At 37.9% G+C, this 17,946-nt stretch overlaps 2 protein-coding genes across 3 annotated transcripts; one reads left to right on the plus strand and one right to left on the minus strand.

Moving 5' to 3' along the window:
• Positions 1-5,072: 5,072 nt before the first annotated feature.
• LOC124174819 (chondroitin proteoglycan-2-like) lies at positions 5,073-7,351 on the plus strand. Its single transcript, XM_046554339.1, has 2 exons — positions 5,073-5,198; positions 5,458-7,351. The coding sequence occupies exons 1-2, from the start codon at positions 5,192-5,194 to the stop codon at positions 7,152-7,154; spliced, it is 1,704 nt and encodes a 567-aa protein (XP_046410295.1). The 5' UTR covers positions 5,073-5,191; the 3' UTR covers positions 7,155-7,351.
• A 214-nt stretch (positions 7,352-7,565) lies between these two features.
• Positions 7,566-16,846, minus strand: LOC124174820. 2 transcript variants are annotated; one of them, XM_046554340.1, is made up of 4 exons: positions 16,741-16,846; positions 15,805-16,266; positions 8,236-8,447; positions 7,566-8,128 (listed from the first exon to the last, which is right to left on the minus strand). In XM_046554340.1, exons 3-4 carry the CDS (start codon positions 8,433-8,435, stop codon positions 7,849-7,851), a joined length of 480 nt encoding a protein of 159 aa, XP_046410296.1. In that variant the 5' UTR covers positions 8,436-8,447; positions 15,805-16,266; positions 16,741-16,846; the 3' UTR covers positions 7,566-7,848. The 2 variants fall into 2 exon arrangements, with proteins under 2 accessions (XP_046410296.1, XP_046410297.1); XM_046554341.1 differs by lacking the exons at positions 15,805-16,266; positions 16,741-16,846 and adding an exon at positions 10,157-10,267.
• Positions 16,847-17,946: the final 1,100 nt, after the last annotated feature.

The following is a 17,946-nucleotide window of genomic DNA, read 5'->3' on the forward strand; positions in this document are numbered from 1 at the left end:
CAGTACTCTCTTTCTTTATTATATCGGACGTGAATAATTTTGATTCCAGCAAAATTACTTGTGAGAATAAATGTATAACAAACTGGATAAAAATCGTACTAACGGTTTCGAAGGTCACGTGGAAAGTGTTGTGAAAATCGTGTGCGAGTGCAAAGTAAAACAATTGTAGACAAGTTTTTAAATTCCGATGCTCAAAATAATGATAAAACTAGTATCTTTCAGTCATATAAACATTGTTTATTTTTGAACCCCCGCTTATCAATAGTAGCTGTTCAATGCTAACTTAAAAATCACGCGTAGACGGGCAACGAGTCCTCTTAAATGATCGTAAAAGTAAAAGGAATATTACAATTATCTGCAGGTACGAAGTATTTTGTTGTGAAGATGATATTTTACTAATTTTTATTATCATCATTTTAGTATTTATACGTTTGTTTAATAAAAACAAATTTTACTACGAATTTATTATACATGAGCATGACTGGTAATTCGACTTCCTCATGATCCATCACTCATTGCCATATCAAACAAGGAAACAGTTCTTTACTGTGAATAAAGCGCGAAAAATAATTCGGCGAGTAATTTTTTGGTCACGTTTTAGTAATTCAACAGCTACTATTTCAATCAAAAACGTCGCTCTTCTCACTTTTCTTTTGAAGTTCTGCCGTTACCAGCCCTGGACCTAGAGAACGCGAATGGAGATGAAGGCACGCAAAAACAGTTTCGTCAATTTTTTCACATCATACAGAATTTCTTTTCCGTTCGACGCTTACTTCTTGTTGAGTGTTTTGACGAAAACGTCTGATTCACAGCTTGACGGACCAACGATTCGGTTCGTTGGCATTTATAGGCCACGTTCATTTCCATTCGCATTCGAAGAATGGGCACATGAGGTATATGCCCGAATATGTGGAATTAAAAAAAAGACTAGCGATAATTAATATCGGACATCGATATCGTCGTGAATTTGTGAACGGTATTGTTAGTGCGGAAAACGAATTGCGCGCATGTCTAGTCCGAATTAATCAAGATATCCTCAATCCGTTTCTCTGATACACATGCGTATATATATATATGGTATATAAGATAGATGCCTCATTAAATTATCTATTTGTGCTGTTTTTCGTCGAATATTTTTCGTTTCTTCGCACAAATATTATCCCGTTTTACTGTTTATTGCGCTTTAAGAGAATATTGTTTTGGTCGACTTAAAAAATATGAGGTCAGCATTCGAGATACTATTGTACGATATCAAGTCAGTGAGGCAGTAACATTGAATTTTGAGATGATTTTATTACACGCAGAAATTCTTTTTATTCGATATTGACAGCATTGACTAAGATTGATAATCCCAGATTATCTAACACAGAGTCAATCTCTTAGAAAATCTGAAATCTATTTGTAATCTTAAAAAATATGGTGGGCCATTTCTGCATTGTCAACTGACGCTAGAGTTGTCCAATATACAACGGAGGGAAAGGATTATTTGAGTCAAGCGATATTCGTTTGATTAAATTAGATACTATAGTCAAATGCGGGGAACACAATACTTACTTAATTCAACAAAATACTCGTAATAACTTAATATAGAATTGACTCAAGCCTTCGAATGATCATGCTGACTATCAATTTATTCAAGATAACACGGGTTGAGTTCCTTGCGATGTTGCGAATTTTGTATCAAGAAAATGTGTGATTCAAATGACTAAAAATTTGATTGAACGCACCTCAATCGTTTTCGGTTGTTCTTTGTTTTCAGCTTGTTATAAATTCATGTTTTGTCGAGTCAAGAGTTCAGTGATTGAAGCAGGTAATGAAATTTGTTGTTTCAAATATATTTTGCATTGACTGAATATTAGAGTTATTCAAGAGCACAACAATATGTATTCTTCGAATCATATCAATTACAATTTCGTTGACACAAAATTTTGAGGAATGTATTTGATATTCAATGGGTCACATTCCGAATTTCTTTAGCGAGAGAGTTTACCGCCTAGTGGCTGTTTATAGTACCATATACTGAGGTTGACGATAAATATATTCTCTACTTGTTTCGAATCATCCGGTATTTTTTTTTTTTTTTTACCTCGTAAACAAATTAGTGCAATTGATTCAACCAGTTACGCCAAACAAGCTCCGGTTAAATCAACAAAGTATGGCATTCAATCGATGTAAATTTTGTGTTGGCTAGATTCACGTACCAACTTATCTTATTTGAAATACCTGATTATTTCTCTCAACGAACATGCTATTTGGAGGAACAATACGTCAACTAGAAATGAAATGATATGCGGTTGATTCAATTTCGGAAACACATGAAAAAGTTCACTCGAATCAGTAGCTCACTCGATCGCGACAAGAAAGGTTTTTGTTGAATCAAGGAATTCGCTTGACTAAATCATTTTGAAAGATCAACTAAATCAAAATTGTTGAATTGAAATCGTCGTATTTGGAGCAAATAAGGAATACCAGATTGGCAGTGAACGGACTCTAACAAAATCTGTTATTGAATCTTGGACTCTAACAAAATCTATTTTCTTGATTCAAAAATTCATTTCCCTTCCTGTATACACATACCTTATAACGAGGCTCTGGTATCAACCTCGCAGAGAGTACGTGGTTTCCGATTACGCTACAAATGCATGATCGTGTAGGTCTTACGTCATTTTCATATTAGTGATAATCTACCAGCTAATCCCCATCCCACATGAGACTGATAATCAATAATAATAACAATGACATCAGCCCAGTACCTCATTGTCTTGTAAGGCACACTATCTTCGGATACTGTATTCGGATAACGCCATCGAATAAGTTGGAAGCAATTTTTTCGCAGTCGTTAAACTTATTTCTCATGATCAGGTTTTAGAAATCAAAGTCATTCGATTCCTTGAGTAATTATTTTTTTGTTGATTCTTTCCACTTATCTATTTTTTCACTATTCCTTAATGGAATGGTCGATTTCGATTATCACTATTGCAAACAGTTTCGCTACACGTACAGGTAATCATAATACCGATAATCTTTAGGTTTTAAAAATCCCCGTTATCTTTTCGTCCAATCCCTCTCGCAAGTGTAAATCGAGTCAAGCTGGCAAATTACAATCGAGAGTAGAATTGAAGTATGCATGTAATCTTGTCACGTACTGTGCCAGTATCTTTTAAATTCGTATGATTCCACGAATGTTGTAAAATAAAAGTTAATTAGTATAATACGTTCATCGGGTAATGCATTTTGGTTTATCGTTGTATTAAAGCAATCAATGGTAGATAAACAAATTGAGGAACCGAGCACTTGCGTCGAGTATCGATTGACTCTCATGGGGAAAACCCTTGGGTTACCTACATCCACACCGAGCTTAAAAGATAAGCTTTTCAAAAATCTTATCGCACTTGCCGATGCCGATACAAGATCATATTTATTAACAAACCTGTAGATTTCTGGAGTATTTGTCAAGAAAAGAACCAGAGCAATTGCATTTGCCTGAAGCAGCTAGTGAAGTTTTACACAATTTCGTTGTGGAATGTAATATGTAACAGCCTGGATCATTCGTTATACATTTCCTATCTAAACCCTTTATGCAAAATATACTTGTTTTTCCCGCAGCTATTTCAAGAAATAACTGTCACAGCACTTAGGCCGAAATTCACTTGTTTGTAAAATTTATACGAAACACGTTCAGTTGCGATGATGGATGGTAAACATTAGAATCAAATTTTATTAACATAAGTAGCATTAAATTAATTTACCAACACTTCCCATTTTTGCAATTTTAGCAAACTCAACTATTATATACACCGAACGATTGTTTGCTTTGCTTGTATCAGATGGTCATTGCGCGTTTAAATTGCATGCAATTTGCAAAAATTTTGTTATCTCGATATCAATAAAATGGAAGCAATAAAACATATATTATATTACCTACGGCTCTATTGCGCAGAGATAACCTGTCGAGATTTCTCAGACGATTACCAGAAAGATTTTAGATGGCGTGGTATTCCAATGAGACTTCCTATAACGATGAATTTTCGATGACACCTGCAAGTAATGATCGCATTGATCATAGATTTAAAAAAAGTCTGATTCATGCATTTCTCGGTTCTTCTTATCATCGTCTTGAACACTAGGTGATAAATCAGTCCTAAATATTTATCGATAAGGTATAGTTAACGATCGCAGTCAGATTGTAGGGTGACGACAGTCGATTTCGATATGATAAGATACAGACACGATTTGTTATTCTTTTCGCATGAACCTCAGCTCTTGAAATTTTAACGAAGCAATGATAAACGGTACCGCCAGTTAACGTTAGAGAGAATTTCATGAAATCAGATAAAATGACATTGTCATTCTGAACTCATTATTTACACTTAGTTATCCTATCGTTTGATGAGCTATGTGATTTTGTAATCATACGTACGAATTTAACTTGTTCGCTAAACGGAAGATGCAAGATAGTAAGAAAATGAAAATTTACTTGTTGATACGGAAGCTAGAACACTATCACTTCTGTAAAAGTTATCAGAATTTCACCTATAAGAGCCCTTGATAGGACGGAAAATGAATTGAAATTCCACTACTGTACAAGATTAAATTGAGATTCAACTGTTTAACCAGCATCAGATTATTTTATAATGTTTGAAGATGTGATTTATAAAAATATGCACATTTAACGGTATTCGAAATCTTTTTCCCTGTAAAATTGGAAAAGAGTGGATTTTGTTTTCATAAAGAAACCAACCTTGCGTCGTCGCCAGTTAGAATCTCCTTGACTACGAAAGCAATGAAAAAGGCCTGGCGATTTACTACGCAAACTACTTGTAAAAATTCAATCGTAATTTATGTTAAAATTGGAACGCCGAGACGAAGAATTCGCTGGCAACAAGTGGAGTGACTGCATCGTGAGGTGTAGCTGTATATTGAAGTCCGACTAAACCAACTGAATTTATTGCCAATTGAAGTTGTCACAAAGCACTTGGGATTTCCGCGAAATCCGCGAGATTAGGAGTTCTCCTTCCCTCATTTTCTTACAAAGGCCATCGATTCCGGAGATATGATAATCACTCATTACGTAGTGATAAGGCGTCTTCCGTTATTATAAAAGAGACCGTGCCTGTATCTCGACCATCATTTCCCGAGTTGAAGAGTGAAAATTGATTCGAGTATCAGTGCATAGTTCAGGATACTTACAATGAGAGGTAGGTGCTTCGACAACGATATCTTAGTTACAGTACTTATGTATAAAAGAGACCAATTTCACAAGCAGTGTAGTGATTCGTCAAAATTCTAGTTGTTAAAAAAATCGGAAGAATCGGAGGATTTCAAATCATATTAACCCATCTAGTATTTTTCAAACTTTACAACTTCATCATTATTCCATCATCGAAAATTTTTTAACATTTATTTTCGTCCATGAATTTAAGTGGTTTTTAATTAGTGATAATTTAATTTTTGCAGCAACAAGCCTTTTGGCCGCAGTACTGTTGGCCGCAGTAGCTGTCACTTCAGCCAACGCAGAAGATGAGTCAACAATTTGGACAGAATGTCCGGATACTGATCCGGTTAATGCCACAATTCACGTGCCCCACGAATCTGATTGTTCGCTCTTTTACTCCTGTAGAAATGGAGAGCGAACGTTAATGCAATGCCCTGAAAGCAATAAAGTCGGAGGCAAGCTTCACTTTGATGCGGTTAGACAAATTTGCGTATGGCCAGAAGAGTCTAATTGTCGAATTTCTGAGGACGTCAATATTGTAACAACCGAAGCTGCTACAGAGATCCCTGAAGTGACTACACTAGCTCCGGAAGAACCTATAATTCCTACAGAAGCTCCTGAAGATGACGAAGTTTCAGAAAGCGAAGAAAGTGAATCGTCACCACCAACGGAATGTCCTGAGGATAACGAAGGTGAAGCGGTTCATATTGCCCATGAATCCGACTGTGGTCTATTCTACAAGTGTAACTTTGGAGAGAAGGTGTTGCAGCAGTGTCCAACTGGTCTAGCATTCAATGCCGCTGAACAAGTATGCGATTGGCCCTGGTCAGCTGGATGCGAAGTACAGAGCGAGGCAGATTCTGAAAGTTCTGGTACAACCGCAAGCAATGAAGACAGCAACGAGGATGACGAAAGTGAGGAAATCGATGAGGATACAAGTTCTGAGGATTCAAGTGCACCTCCGACAGAAAGCGAGTCTGACGAGACGGACGGTTCCGATTCCACCTCTACAGAGGCAGAGGTGATAATACCAACAGAATGTCCGGAGAATAACGAAGGAGACGCAGTACACATCGCCCATCCCTCAAATTGCAGCCTATTCTACAAGTGTAACCATGGGGAGAAGGTGACACATGCGTGCCCGAGTGGTCTTGCATTTAATCCCGTTTTACAAGTTTGCGACTGGCCCTGGTCAGCTGGATGCGTAGCACAAAGCGAGGAAGATTCTGAAAGTTCCGGTACAACTGAAAGCCATGGAGACAGTGACGAGGATGACGAAGGTGACGAAACCGATGAGGAGGAATCGACCGATTCTAGTTCTGAGGATTCAAGTGCAGTTTCGACGGAAAGCGACTCTGACGAGACCGACGGTTCCGGTTCCGCCACTACAGAAGCAGAGGTGATAATACCAACGGAATGCCCCGAAAATAACGAAGGTGACGCAGTTCACATCGCTCACGAATCTAACTGCGGTGTATTCTACAAATGCAACCATGGGGAGAAAGTGCTGTGGAGCTGCCCGAGTGGTCTTGCATTCAATCCCATTTTACAAGTTTGCGATTGGCCCGAAGCCGTTGGATGTACATTGGAAGAATCAGAAGAAGTTGAGAGCTCCACCAGCTCTTCTACCGAAGATGAGAACGACCACTCTGACGAATCTAGCATAACTGAAGTTCCTAGCATCACAGAAGAAGCTGCTACCACAGAAGAAGTGATTATACCAACGGAATGCCCTGAGAGTAATGGAAGCGATTCGGTTCACATTGCGCACCCATCTGACTGTAACCGTTTCTATCTATGTAATCACGGAAGTAAAGTTGAAATGACGTGTGCACCTGGACTGGAATTCAATCCAGTGGAACAAGTTTGCGATTGGCCTGCAAATGCAGGCTGTGTGGCCACTGAAGATACCACATTAGATGAGTCCGTTAGTCGTTAACTCTATCGAAACTGACCCAGCATCTACAAGTTTCCCGATGTAAATAAGTACTGTCGTCAGAATGTTAGTATCACTACCTGGGAAGATGGAAACAACAAAAATGCACGACTCATATCGCTCTGTACTATTCATACAATTTGTGAGCAATGTGTATGATATGCTAATAACTAAATTCAATAAATTAACCCTATCATGAATGATGAATGACTTCAACTTAGTATTTATTTGTACTTCAACAGAAATGAATAGTTAATATTTTCTAATGTGTGACTGTATTTAACAAAAAAAATAAAAATAAACTTTTATAATTGAGGTAAAATTATGTTACTGGCTGGCGTCGTTGTTAAAACTTGTTACAAAAATGGAAGATGAGTTAGTCCTAACTGATTTTGGTGAATAAACCATGAAACGGATGCTCATCTTGTTTATTTTACATCTTATTTAGTAAGTATATATTATAATACGTATATTATTTCAATACAGATTTCAGCGAGACAGCTCTTTCATAAAAGCAGGAAAGTAAGATTGATTTTTCTTCTGTTCTAAAAGAGTCAAGACTAGATTAGTAGAAATGGAAGTGGGCTGTGACTTCAAGACGGACGTAAAATTTACAGAATTTATGACCAGCCTCGATAATTCAACTATGTCAACAGTTTGCTTAAATTGAACAACAGATTTTGTCCTTATAAGGTCACTACTGTAATTCATCGTAGTATTTGGCCATTGCGTCGTATAAATAGGATAGTTGTGATCCGCCATGTTGAAATTGTCTGGGCTCAAGCTGCTGTGGTTCTTGCAGTTCGGTCTGAATTCCTTTTTGCGATCCATGCTTAGAAAGATTTTCCATCTCATGTTGCAGTTTTTGCTCTAATTTTTGTTGCCGGAGAGCAAAACCTCCGGCCGATGACGGAGGTACTCGCATGATGTCCCATGGATTTTCGGTGGCTGGAAAAATTTGCGCCCGCTTCCCGTATCTGGGAACATGCGATAAAAATACATTTTTAATCATAACATGTCCCGGAAATTCGTTGAGTACGGTTTAATTAACTTCTATTAGTGATAATCCGAAGTTGATACAAACCTGGCCTTTCCATTCAGAGAATAATAGTCCTTCACCAGGTCAAGATATCTACGTAGTTCGTCGGCACTCGTAAATACTTTGGGCCTGGTTGGTCGTGCCATTGGGTCAGGCTCACCGTGGACAGAGAGTGGGTACAAGGCGACCAGTATTAGCAGGCCCGAAAGTAAGCTCAATGTAACTGGCATTTTCTGTTCAACCATGTCGATCCGAATCTAGAAACATAAAATGCGATTGAATTCGGTTATTGTCAGTCATACAGACAATAAGTGATTGTATTTCAATAATTTCAAATTTCGATAGGGTCCCAGCTTGTTAACTCGCCTAGCGAACCCTATTACGTGCTCGTAATCTAACACACCTTTGAACGCCAGAGGGAGAATTATTAGTCAGAGGCTATTGACCAGTAAAGCCGGCGTTATAGAAATTAATCCAAGCTCCATTAGTCTTTGTGAAATATGTTCGGGGTGCAGAGGCTAAAATTGGTATTTGCGGACAGACGAACAGAAAAATGGTTAAATTCGTCAAACTATAATGCTTTTACTGATTGAGCCGCTGGTTATCATTTTTGTAACTTTTGAAATGAAATATTTGAATTTGAATTTGGTGCACAAATTAAAATAGCTGGTTATCAGAATTAAAAAAAAAAAATCTTCTCAATTTTTAAACCTCAGGAAATACTTTTGCATGAAAAATCAAAACCCAGAACTTTGGTTTCAGCCCGCGTTCAAACTACCCGTGATGAAGGTATTGAAATTTCATGGATTCTGTAGAATCAAACATTTAACCACACCAAAAAACTGTTATTCTCATTCCCAGTATTGTCGTATAATATTGCCTACTAATTACGGTCCCGAAATGTTTAGTAAATATTTAACCACAGTGCGATTATAAGTGGTAAATCTTCTGAGAGTAATAAAACCATAGAATATCTTGTTCAAGTAACAATATTCATAGCGCCTATTTCAGAGTGAAATAGACTAAGTTTTGGTATAATATGTTAACGATAAGTTTAAAAATCAAATTTTTGCGTTAGGGGACGAGAAATATTTCTGCAACCGCTGTTGTCGAATCTGACTTCCACATTGTCTCACCATTCAACTACCTGGGCTCGATCAAAACCTCAACATTGACCCTTAGACATCCACTGACGGAAGTTCCGGACCAATGGTCCGCCGCCAGAGAAAGTCTGGCAGTACAGTCTGTGATGGATTGGTTCTTTTGTGTGTACCAAGGTGCAGAGTGACGATATTGCGAATTTAAACTACGAGTCACTGCCCCTGCTCCTGAGGTTGTGTAGTTCAGTGCTAGGCTGAATGGTCCGTTTTCGAAGCAATGTCGATAGGTTATTGAGGTCTTTGTCAGAAGGGTTTTAAAGTGTGTATACAGATTTCACACAGTGTCCTATGTACTTGAGAACCATAGTTGATGGAGGAAGTTTCTCAAAACTGGTCAGCTTGCTAACAGATCGATCGGTTTTGGCATGTCATTATGGTCCCTTTTTCTTGTTTCTTTCACTACCTCTTTCTCACGCCCCGAAAATACGGTATTAAATGATATTATCAATTCGAGTACACGGTCAATATCTTAATCTATCCACTTTCGTTAACTAACAATAAGATAACAATTAAAAACCACACGCTTTCCGGATGAGCGGCCATCGATAACACGGTGCGATAAAATTTTAATAACTTTCTTCAAGGGTAAAACTAACGATTATTTACCCTTAAATAACTATATCATTTGATGAAAATATTGAAATAAGCCCGGTGGAGATATTAATACAGATGTTTGTCACCCGCAGCCAAGTATACAGTTAGATTTACGATTTCGATCGCTTGATTCCAATTTCAAGTTTATGAATAGCAGAATTGTAGGTAACGCTGGGGGTGTTTAATCCATTTAAACACCCCGATGGGCTTACCAGTATAATAGGAAACTGTGAATTATTTGGTATTTCAGATCCCCAGAGTACGTTCTACCTTCCAGTTGGAATACGTGTCTTCGGTAAGACTAGCACCCGCCCCAGAGCGACTCACCTACCAAATGAACTCACGTGATACGACCTTCGCGGTGTAAGTAAGCATTAAATGAAAATCTCGCTCATTGTGTGACAACATTGTCTATTCCAAGTAAACGCCTCCGAGGTAAGACGCTATCATTTGTTAGTCGATTCATTTCACCAAAGTTCATTTCAGTCTCGATGCAAGCTCAACGTTTGATTCTTATACCACGAAAGGTCTGTCATATGTTAGAATTAAATGTGTCAATACGTTTGTATTGACCGTAGTTAATGGTCAATGAAAAGTCCCTAGTTACGCGTTTCAAGTTTTGTTAGTATAATATATGAATCAAGCGTGTATAAGAATATGCTATTTCGTTTAACTCTTTCAATCATAGTGGGATGCTCAGCGTTCTAGCCTCGTCACAGTTTACAACATCAAATGATCTTTGATACTTCTTATAACCCCAAAAACCCTCGAATAACAAATTTCGACCATAATCATCGAATTTTGATAAGTTTTTCGATTTTACATTGGCCATATTGGATCCGCCGTCTTGGATTTATAAATTATTAAATTCTGAGTTCAGATTCGTGATGAGCGAAAAAACCTGCGAGTAACAAAATTCCGGCCAAAACATTGAGTTGAAAAATGTGTGACTGAACGGGTTAAATAGCATGATTTCCTCAAGACTGTTTATTCATTTTACTGGTGGGCGTGGTGTAAATTGTTTTCGAGAAAGTTCTAGCATCTTTTGTGTATTAACGGCGGAATTGTCACTGAATTTTAATATCAATGATCTCATATTGCGACGAAACGATAAGCTTTTGACTGTCTCCTTATCCCCCAAAAAGATACTATCTTGAAGGTTAAGATTATCATTTGACGTATTTTTCCGCAAGTGTACAGGTTTACTAGCGAATTACTCATCACATATTCGCACGTTCCGTCTTCCGCGCTCTATCAATCTTCGGCCTAATGATCGCTTAAGATAAAACGGTACACCTTTGATGTATTGTTCCAGGTTTAATCAATCCCAAGTCACACTCTGATCAGCATCAGAGCAAATTCAAATAAATACAAGAAATACAGTTAAACACTATAATTAAACTCTGGAAATTATCTCGCTCTGTACATTTTATGTAGACTGGAAAAAAATGTGTCACCGTGAGTTACCATTTAAACCTTACACATCGATATAACGCAGTTAACTTGCCACAATTTAGCTCGTTTTCAATTTGAATTTAACATTAAATTAAGTTAGGTTCAATTTGATAGAACAAGTGGATCGTTTGTAACATACTTTTTTGCAATAGGTATGTCTTTCTATTCGTAGCAAGAACCCTTTTCATACGTGACTAAACAAACATCGCTTGCGTCTGTTGGGCTCGTAACGCTGCCGATTAAATCAAATGTATCGGATGCACATCGATCATTTTTTTTTTAATCAGCATCTGACACAGCTTAATTCGCAATTCGAGGTCAAATTCCATTAAATTTAATTACTGTGGTTTCGAATTATGCGCAGTTGAAGTTACATTATTAATTTTTAACGGCCTATTCAGACTGTAATAAATAGAATCAATCACCAGTTACAAGTAAGTCTTTTTTTTATGTATGGAGTGTTCTAATTCTGTTTTTGTGAGTGAATATGAGAGGATATTATGTGTTGTGAGTGGAAAAAAAATACACGCATCTTATAGTTTATTGACTAATTTACTTGGCTAATATGATTTAATTTAAGACGAAGAAAGTAGTTGAAGGAGACGCAATTACAATCAAATCCGGCGTTAAAATCATACGCTTGTCCGAATATCTATACATATGTGTAATATGAACGACGTTCGTCGAACTTTTCGTCGGAAGCACTGGTGACTAACTTTCGATACCGCAGAGATTTCGTACTTCTGATATATTGGCCTCACATGAACGTTTATCTTGCGAGACTAGATCTAAATCCGAGAAAACTATGCGGAAAGTTACAGCCGCCGCCGAACTGCACGAGCGGACAATATATCATTATCGTTCCGATTTAGATTGCGGATTTTACTTCGTTATTATCGTTTACACATATCGCCTGTTGGGCTTACATCAGATTATTCTCTCAAACTAACGCCAAGTCTTAAGGAGAACTTTCTCTATGGCCCTAGAGCTGATCATCATCGCTGATAGGGAATTTCGAGTACGCCGATAACGTGGCATAGAGAGTTGCTGAATTTATTGTTCGGAATCCTTTATAAATAAACGTTGCGGTTTATTGAAGCAATAAAACGTCGTAGCATTGATAATACAACAATGAACGATTCAATCATTATCTGAACATTCAAATTCCGTGAACGCATTTGTTATTTTGCGTTTTTCAACTTTCCTACTGCAGGCTTGTCATGGCGTGGATGCCTATACTTATGCGAAATTGAGATAACGTCAATTTGTCTTCTATCATTCATTTCTGTACCTGCATGCGACAAGTGGAATGAGGGACTTCACCAGTTAACATCGAAACCGATAAATTTGCTGCCTCAGAGTTTATTCGGCTCAAAATTGTCATGACTCATTAGACTGCAGTGTAACGTGATATGGATAATCGTAAATACGTAGAGAGAATAATTAAAATCTAAAAAAAAACCTGTGCAACAAGCTATGGCGATCGCGCAGGTTAAGCAGACTCGAGCAAAAACCGGGTTAATAAATATTTTGTAAGCAACATTTGTTGAATCTGGTCCCAGAATACGAAATTTTCAAACCATACGATAGATTTTGTGACTGTACAGTTTCGCATCGCCGTCATTTTTGTATGTTATTCGTAACTTTACGTACAGAATAAGTAATTAACTAATTTTTATGAGTTGCTGATACTTGACCAAATCTCTTTAATAACCCCTGTATGACTACACGGATATGACATAAAATAGAATGAAATTGCAGACGATCTAGTTAAGTGGGAACCAAACGAGAAGAAAATGGGGAAAAATTGTGTCGAATCGACCATCGCAGAGTTTTAGTGGCAGTTACAGCTGAACTTTGTTTGGAGGTAACAACTTTTTAGCAGAGATACTAGGTTAACCGAAATGAGGCATTATTTTGTAACTGAAGCAAAGACTGCCGGTTGTAACTCTGTTAGGTAAGTTGCAGAAGCGGGTTTAGGGACCAAAATTAGTTCGGAGAAAAATTTCAGAGGGCAAGAAATATCGCATCAAACAAAATAACTATGCAGCGTTAATTGTCACCCACACTAAGAAATATTTCATTCGGTGTAATTACTAGAAAATTATAGCAAACTTGGTAAATTGTTACAATAGCCGGTTCAATATTGTTGGAAGGCTAATAAAAATGTGGTACAAGTTATTTAGTGTGATTATAATTATCAATACAACTTTTTCCGGTTAATGCAACATCAAATATAATATATATCTTCGGTTCGCTACATTTTTTCAGGTAAACAAGGTCTAGAAATCAATTTATTATTGTGCAAGTATGAAAATCATCGCAACAGTTACGAGAAAGTATATTACGCATGATCATAAAAGAAAAGAATGGTAACACATACTAGATTTTCTGATTACAGTAACAAATATCTAATTTCCATTTTGTAACTAGTTTCTCTTCGGGAATTGCAGGCATGCAAGTAAATCGACGTTATTGACTGAAGCGGTTCACCGACTTTCGCGCTGCATTGCTATATTGCGAAAGCGCACGGTGCAGCTTCTGTGTTTCTTACGATCACCGTAAGATTGCGCCCTTCTCGCAACAAAAGTAACCCCCTAAATTATTGAGAACTGACCTCATTTTTTCGTGAACAGATCGTCGTTCCAGATTCCACTCAAATTGCAGTGACTAACGTTTCCAGATTATGTGCGATTGCTCTTTAGAAAACGTCTTGTCAAATTCCCACTCGACTCGAAATATGTTGTCGTCTCTCGTACGATGCAGATAAGATGAACTATAATTAAAATGTGCCCTTTCGCGTTGCTTCACGGTTGTGCAGACTCTATTGTGTTAATATTCCAATTGTTCTAATGCAGACGAATTAGGCTGCCAAAACTGCCACCTTAATAAAAGTTCATCTAAATAACATTCCCGTAGCCGTGGTGTAGGGTGGTGAACCAACCGACTGAATTATCGCTTGTGTAGAACGATATAATCAAAGTTTGTATTGGAATGTATCTGACAAGCAGGTATAGAATTCTACCGTGGCCGTCAATATCATCGATATTTGTAAAGCGGGGTCAATGACGTACTTGAAAGTAGTATTGAGCTTGACGATTGTAACAATACCATAGAAAAATATATTTTTCACGTAGATTCCACGTAATCACTTTGTATCATACAATTTCATTCGCACTCTTCTCTCCAAGTGGAATTGGTTCTTCGAGATCAGGTAATATAGTAATTTCAAGATGAATATCACATAGTAATCTAGTTATTAAACTGTCATTACATTATCAGACACACCATTCGATTTAACTACGCGTTTAAACCGGGTACGTTAATTGGCGCTAGCGGTGACCGTGTGGCTCGGAGTCATCACTTTCACCAGAGACTCCCGATATATAGGTATTAGTGTAGTTGTGCGTTTAAAAATTGAAACACTGCGAGAATATAGTCTGAGAGCTGGTAACATTTTCCAGGGATTATTACTTTTTCGAGGCTTATTTTTTCTGAGAATGTTGAGGGATTCGCAAAAAAATAGTGAACACAATTATGATTTTTTCAAGGCTGCAATTTTTTGTATTATTTTCCGCTGGTCGAAACGTTCAATTGAAATTGTTGCCATAATAACACATTAAAAATTGAAGCTTGAAAAAATAATAAAAATTCGGTCATTCGCACGACACGGTTGGGTCAATCTGTAACCGACCAATCAATCTGCAAATGTTATTTAATACCGGACAAACAATAAAAAAAAGTTACAGACTTGAACAAATAATACTTGTGTTTACGATTTTTAATTTTTTTTTTATTATAAATTTTGGGGGCCTCCCTTTCATACCACTATCAGGGATAATCGTTAGTGATGACACTTACAAGTGCGTCCCACAACATTCTCGCAAAAAATGGTCCTTGAAAAAATAATCGCTGAAAAATGTCAACAGCTTTCCTACTGATTACAATGAGCTGTGGACGTGAGGACGTAGATGAGCAACACGTTACAAAACAAGAGATAGGGTGGAAACGATTATGTCACAACAGAATCGTCATTATTTTCTTTGCCTGCAGCCCCAATAAAAGATACATTATAGTGTGAAATTTGTGATGCTTTCACATTCCAGTTAGTAACGTGATCGTAACTAAATGTTAAAACGAAAATCACTATTTTGTCATTGTATTATGAGTTCGAAGGAGTTGAGTTTCCCTAATTACGGTTTACTGAATTTCGGACAACCCTACGGTCGCAAAATGACGATTCCTTCTGAAAACGCATCGTTAGATTCAGGCCACAAACTTCAACCTCATGTTAATATTGGATTCCGAAAGTTGTTAGGGATGATGGCAATTGCTGTGTGCAAAGCTTTCGCTCTGTGGGATGAATGATCCAGTGGAAAGGAGTATTGTTTCACCGGCTACTCACCAAGACAGCTTTTTCAGGTTCACTGGTTCACAGGTTCACAAGAAGTTTTCAGTTAGCCGGAATACGATGCACGAGTTTGATCAACGGTGATACGTGGTCCGGTCGATCAGCGTCTAGTCAAAGTTTCGCAGTCGAATAGTTGATCGGTGTGCCTGCAAGCTCCCCTGTTCCTGATGTCACCGTTGTAGATGAGCTTAAGGCAGATTCTGGCGGGATCCCTCCATATATACGCGGGCTCGTTTACGCAACCCCTTTCTGCGCAGGCCAATCACAACGAGTCCATCCCCTGGAGCCAGCGAATAAACTATCGCCTATAAACGGGCGTACGACCAGACCGGGGGGCTTTTTCTCTACGACGATCCGCGTTTGTTTCCTCACTGTTATTTCGCTTAATCGTCAGGTTAATGATCAGCGTCATATGGATTGTGCATGTATCTGCCTTTAAAGTCCTGATTGGGTATCCTGGTTTACAAATATTTCATGATGTCAAACTATACACGAGAATCGATTTGTATATCCGGTGTTTAAGGATTTCGGATTTGATCTCAGGATGATCTGAGCTTAAATGGATACGCCAATAAAAGTATCGCAATAAATATACAGGTATAAAAAATATATCGACATGAATTGACACTGTCAAAATCATATCTATATACTCTCAGGTCGTATTAACTTTTCCGTCCTCAAATAACAACCGTATCGTTCGTGAACTCAACCTCAGTGATGCACTAGTTACGTAACACCTTGGTGTGTGTCATAAAGGTAAGTGAGAAACTAGTTACAGCTGTTCGATGGTCATTGCCAGTGAAGAATGACAAGAGTCGATATTTTATTCTTCAAAATCGCATCAAGATTAAAATTTTTCGAAGCACTCTAATGTCCATCTCAAACCATACCATCTACTACAGCGGATCGGATACTTGTATAGCAACTTACAAAAAACTGCTACGTCACCAGAAGTTGGCATCGACTTGAAGGTTTCGCAAATCCGCCGATTGGCTCTTGCCATGATCCTTTGAGCTGCAGAAATGGCTTCCAATTCCAGTCTTCCCAATATTTGAAATTGAGATGGGAATAATTAGTATCTAGATATGTAAGCACCATCAATATTTGTGAGCTACTTCGCACTGAAACCATACGCTATGTAACGTAGTTTTTTCGTACGATTGCTTGTAACTATCATCGAAGTAATCCCTTGCACGTAGGCGAATTAAGATAAGGACGGTTAATTTTACTTTATTTTATTTTACGACATTATTGCACGTTGTTATCGCCGCGTCATTTCAGCACCCACTGGCAATATCGTATACGGCATACATACGTGACATTTTTACCTGGCTTCCGATTCGTTGCAGCTAAGTTCAAGGCCAACTTACCTATTTCTGCTCTCGGTTGATTTCCAGTTTCTAATTGCAAGCATACAATTCCTCGTTTTGTCGCATTGTCGAATTCAGGCGAGCATTGTGCAAACGAATGGTTCCCTCGATGATCAAGCAATAGAATTTATGGCTTCATCGACGAGCTTAGTACCTGAATCCGTTGATTGGTTGACCATCTCGCTTCTGTATCAAGCGGGTGGTTAAAAGGGTGACCTGCAGACTAGAGCATATGTCGGACGGCATTATCTGTGTTGTCTGTCGTGTAGGCAGGCAGGTTCACTTCGTTTGCGTAGCACTCGAGGATCAGGAGGTCGCCGGGGTGCGAGGGTGGACATTTTAATTGAGAACTAATCGGTCGTCAAACACGAGCAAACGGTTAACCCGCGATTAATTTATTATTATATTTTTTATCGATCATACAGTGTTTGATGTTCGTTGTTAAGGCTGACTGGATACACTCGACATGCGTATAGCCAGCGTATACAAATATCCATAATTCCCATAGGAAATTCAATGATGCGTGGAGAGATTTCTTTCATCACATCTGATTTTTTCTTCCATCACTCGTTCGTACTTACCTACACGTTAAATTTGATGGATACTGTCGTTTGATAAAAGGCTTGCTAATCTTTGAACCAAAAATAGCGATCTAATTTTAAAGTTCAATTTTTTTTATTACAACTTCTCTGATATTCTACGTGTCGACTAATCGAGTAATGCGCATTGAACGATTGAATTGAAACAAGATATGAAAGATCAAAGG

This window comes from Neodiprion fabricii, chromosome 2 (genome assembly GCF_021155785.1).
Source record: "Neodiprion fabricii isolate iyNeoFabr1 chromosome 2, iyNeoFabr1.1, whole genome shotgun sequence".
Classification (NCBI taxonomy): domain Eukaryota; kingdom Metazoa; phylum Arthropoda; class Insecta; order Hymenoptera; family Diprionidae; genus Neodiprion; species Neodiprion fabricii.